Source organism: Mandrillus leucophaeus, unplaced genomic scaffold (genome assembly GCF_000951045.1).
Source record: "Mandrillus leucophaeus isolate KB7577 unplaced genomic scaffold, Mleu.le_1.0 Scaffold153, whole genome shotgun sequence".
NCBI classification, from domain to species: Eukaryota; Metazoa; Chordata; class Mammalia; order Primates; family Cercopithecidae; genus Mandrillus; species Mandrillus leucophaeus.
In genome coordinates this window covers 2522127-2524999 of record NW_012101510.1, presented here as the reverse complement: position 1 = coordinate 2524999, position 2873 = coordinate 2522127, and the positions used below count along the sequence as shown (strand labels likewise).

Genomic DNA, 2873 nt, shown 5'->3' with positions numbered 1-2873 from the left:
CGTGTTAGCCAGGATGGTCTCAATCTCCTGACCTCGTGATCCGCCCGTCTCGGCCTCCCAAAGTGCTGGGATTACAGGCTTCAGCCACCGCGCCCGGCCAATTTTTGTATTTTTTTAGTAGTGCTGGTCTTGAACTCCTGACCTTAGGTGATCCATCCGCCTTGGCCTCCCAAACTGCTAAGATTACAGGCATGAGCCACTGTGCCCAGCCAGATCTGTTTTTTTTTTTTTTTTTTTAAAGACAGAGTTTTGTTCTTGTTGCCCAGGCCCGATCGCAGCTCACTGCAGCCTCCACCTCCCAAGTTCAAGTGGTTCTCCTGCCTCAGCCTTCCGAGTAGCTGGGATGATAGGCATGCGCCACCATGCCTGGCTAATTTATGTATTTTAGTAGAGACGGGGTTTCTCCACATTGATCAGGCTGGTCTCGAACTCCCAACCTCAGGTGATCCACCCACCTCGGCCTCCTGAAGTGCTGGGATTACAGGCATCATAGATTTGTAGCTCAATTCACCTGTAGGCAACTCTCTACCCCACCCGAGAGGCAGTGGTTGGTGGGGGAGGGAGCAGCTCAGTGATGAAGAACCACACCCTCACACACACAGGTGTTCGACAACGACATCTCCTACATTGAGGGTGGAACAGCCAGTGGCTTCTACACTGTGGAAGACACACACTACGTCACCAGGTGAGGGCATGGGGGCAGTGGGGGGCGTGGACCTGGAGTCTGCTGGCAAGGGGTGGAGGGGAGGGTGTTGGGCCTAAGTTAGGCCCTTGGTGCCTACACTGAGCCACTCTTGTCCTGCGCCCAGGATGTATCGTGTGTATGGGAAAAAGAACATCAAGTTGGAACCTGTGCCCCTCAAGGGAGCCTCTCTGGACCCAAGGTGAGCCCCAACAATGTGAGGTGGAGGTGCTTCACCCTCAGCCTCCTCCCCACCAGTGGGGGCAGGTGTGGGCCTCTTAGAAGAGGAGGCCCTCTAGCAACCCCTTTAACTCCTGCCCACGAGCTTAGCAGGGGATCCCTGAGGCTTACCTAGAAACCCCATAGTGAGGGATTTTTTTGGTGGGGTCAGGAGTATGGAGTGACCATTGCCCCATGCCCCATCACAGCTCCTTCCTGCCCCTTCCTGTCCAGGTTTGTTTTCCTTCTGGACCGAGGGCTAGACATCTACGTGTGGCGGGGGGCCCAGGCCACACTGAGCAGCACCACCAAGGCCAGGTACGAGGATACCGTGGGGTCTTTTGTGCGAAGGAAAGGGGTGCGAGCCTCGCTGATGACTTTGCATCCTGCTCTCAGGCTCTTTGCAGAGAAAATTAACAAGAATGAGCGGAAAGGGAAGGCCGAGATCACACTGCTGGTGCAGGGCCAGGAGCTCCCAGAGTTCTGGGAGGCACTGGGTGGGGAGCCCTCTGAGATCAAGAAGCACGTGCCTGATGACTTCTGGCCACCCCAGCCCAAGCTGTACAAGGTGAGCCCTGCTGCTGAGGCCCACCGTGGCCTCCCAAGTTGACCCGCTGACTGGGGGAATAGGCTACACACCAATGTAGTTGGCTGTGGGCTCCATCTCGGCTTTGGTGGGGAGAGGGTGCCACCTTCTGGACAAGGAACAGTATGAGCAAAGGTCCGGAGGCTGCTTTTGAGAAGTAGCCTGACGTGAGTCTCTCCAGGATGGTGGGGCGGGAGGGGAGACAGAAGCGCCTAGTGCCAGGGCTGGGAACCTTGGCTCAATTATCCAGATTCTTGTGAACAGGAAAGGGACAAGTTAGAGAATTAGAAATGACATGAAGGGCCTGGAGAGGGCAGGCATTTAAAAGCCCTTCTGAAAGGATATGCCTAAAAAGACCTTGACAGGGAGGGGGAAACGGGAGCAGTCAGTGAGCCACGCTGCAGGGCAGGGCTGGTTCCAGAGCAGAGGGCTGTGTGGGTGAGGTTCCTGTCTCCAGACCCCTTCCCTGCCATGCTCATCCTTCCTGCCAGGTGGGCCTGGGCTTGGGCTACCTGGAGCTGCCGCAGATCAACTACAAGCTCTCCGTGGAACATAAGCAGCGTCCCAAGGTGGAGCTGATGCCAAGAATGCGGCTGGTAAGAGATGCAGGAGGAGGGCGCGGGGCCGGATCCCTCCCTGTTGGCTGGGCTTTGACCTCCAGGCTCCCGGTCTGCAGCTGCAGAGTCTGCTGGACACACGCTGCGTGTACATTCTGGACTGTTGGTCTGACGTGTTCATCTGGCTCGGCCGCAAGTCCCCGCGCCTGGTGCGCGCTGCTGCCCTCAAGCTGGGTCAGGAGCTGTGCGGGATGCTGCACCGGCCACGCCATGCCACGGTCAGCCGCAGCCTGGAGGGCACCGAGGCGCAGGTGTGCTTGCTGCTTCGGAGGCCCCTCCCCAGCATCCTTTACACCCTTACACCCTGACATGCCCTGACTCCTGTGGTTCCACTGTCTCCCTACAGAGCTGGGCCCAAACCCACCTCCTCTTTGCTGACTCTGCCCAGACCCCGCCCCCTCTGCAAGCTACCACTCGTATTCCTACCTCCGTGTCCGAGGCCCCGCCTCCCAAGCCCCGCCCTAGATCTCTATTATAGAGTCCCGCCTCAAGCCTCAGGCTACTTCCTCCAACCCTAACCTTAACCATGCCGCACCCCTCATGGTTAGTTGATGGCCTCCCTGGCAGGTGTTCAAGGCCAAGTTCAAGAATTGGGACGATGTGTTGACGGTGGACTACACGCGCAACGCGGAGGCCGTGCTGCAGAGCCCGGGTCTCTCTGGGAAGGTGAAACGCGACGCCGAGAAGAAAGACCAGATGAAGGCTGACCTCACTGCGCTCTTCCTGCCGCGGCAGCCGCCCATGTCGCTGGCGGAGGTGGGGGCGGGGC

At 58.3% G+C, this 2873-nt stretch overlaps 1 protein-coding gene across 3 annotated transcripts in view; it reads left to right on the top strand.

Moving 5' to 3' along the window:
* The window catches only part of FLII (flightless I homolog (Drosophila)), a 13419-nt gene that overhangs the window by 8169 nt on the left and 2377 nt on the right, over window positions 1-2873 (top strand). For all 3 annotated transcript variants that reach the window (XM_011975282.1, XM_011975281.1, XM_011975280.1), the window contains 7 exons: window positions 603-685; window positions 810-884; window positions 1136-1219; window positions 1298-1469; window positions 1979-2083; window positions 2164-2355; window positions 2672-2860. In XM_011975282.1, coding sequence (XP_011830672.1) covers window positions 603-685; window positions 810-884; window positions 1136-1219; window positions 1298-1469; window positions 1979-2083; window positions 2164-2355; window positions 2672-2860 — 900 coding nt within the window. The remainder of the gene's footprint in view (window positions 1-602; window positions 686-809; window positions 885-1135; window positions 1220-1297; window positions 1470-1978; window positions 2084-2163; window positions 2356-2671; window positions 2861-2873) is intronic.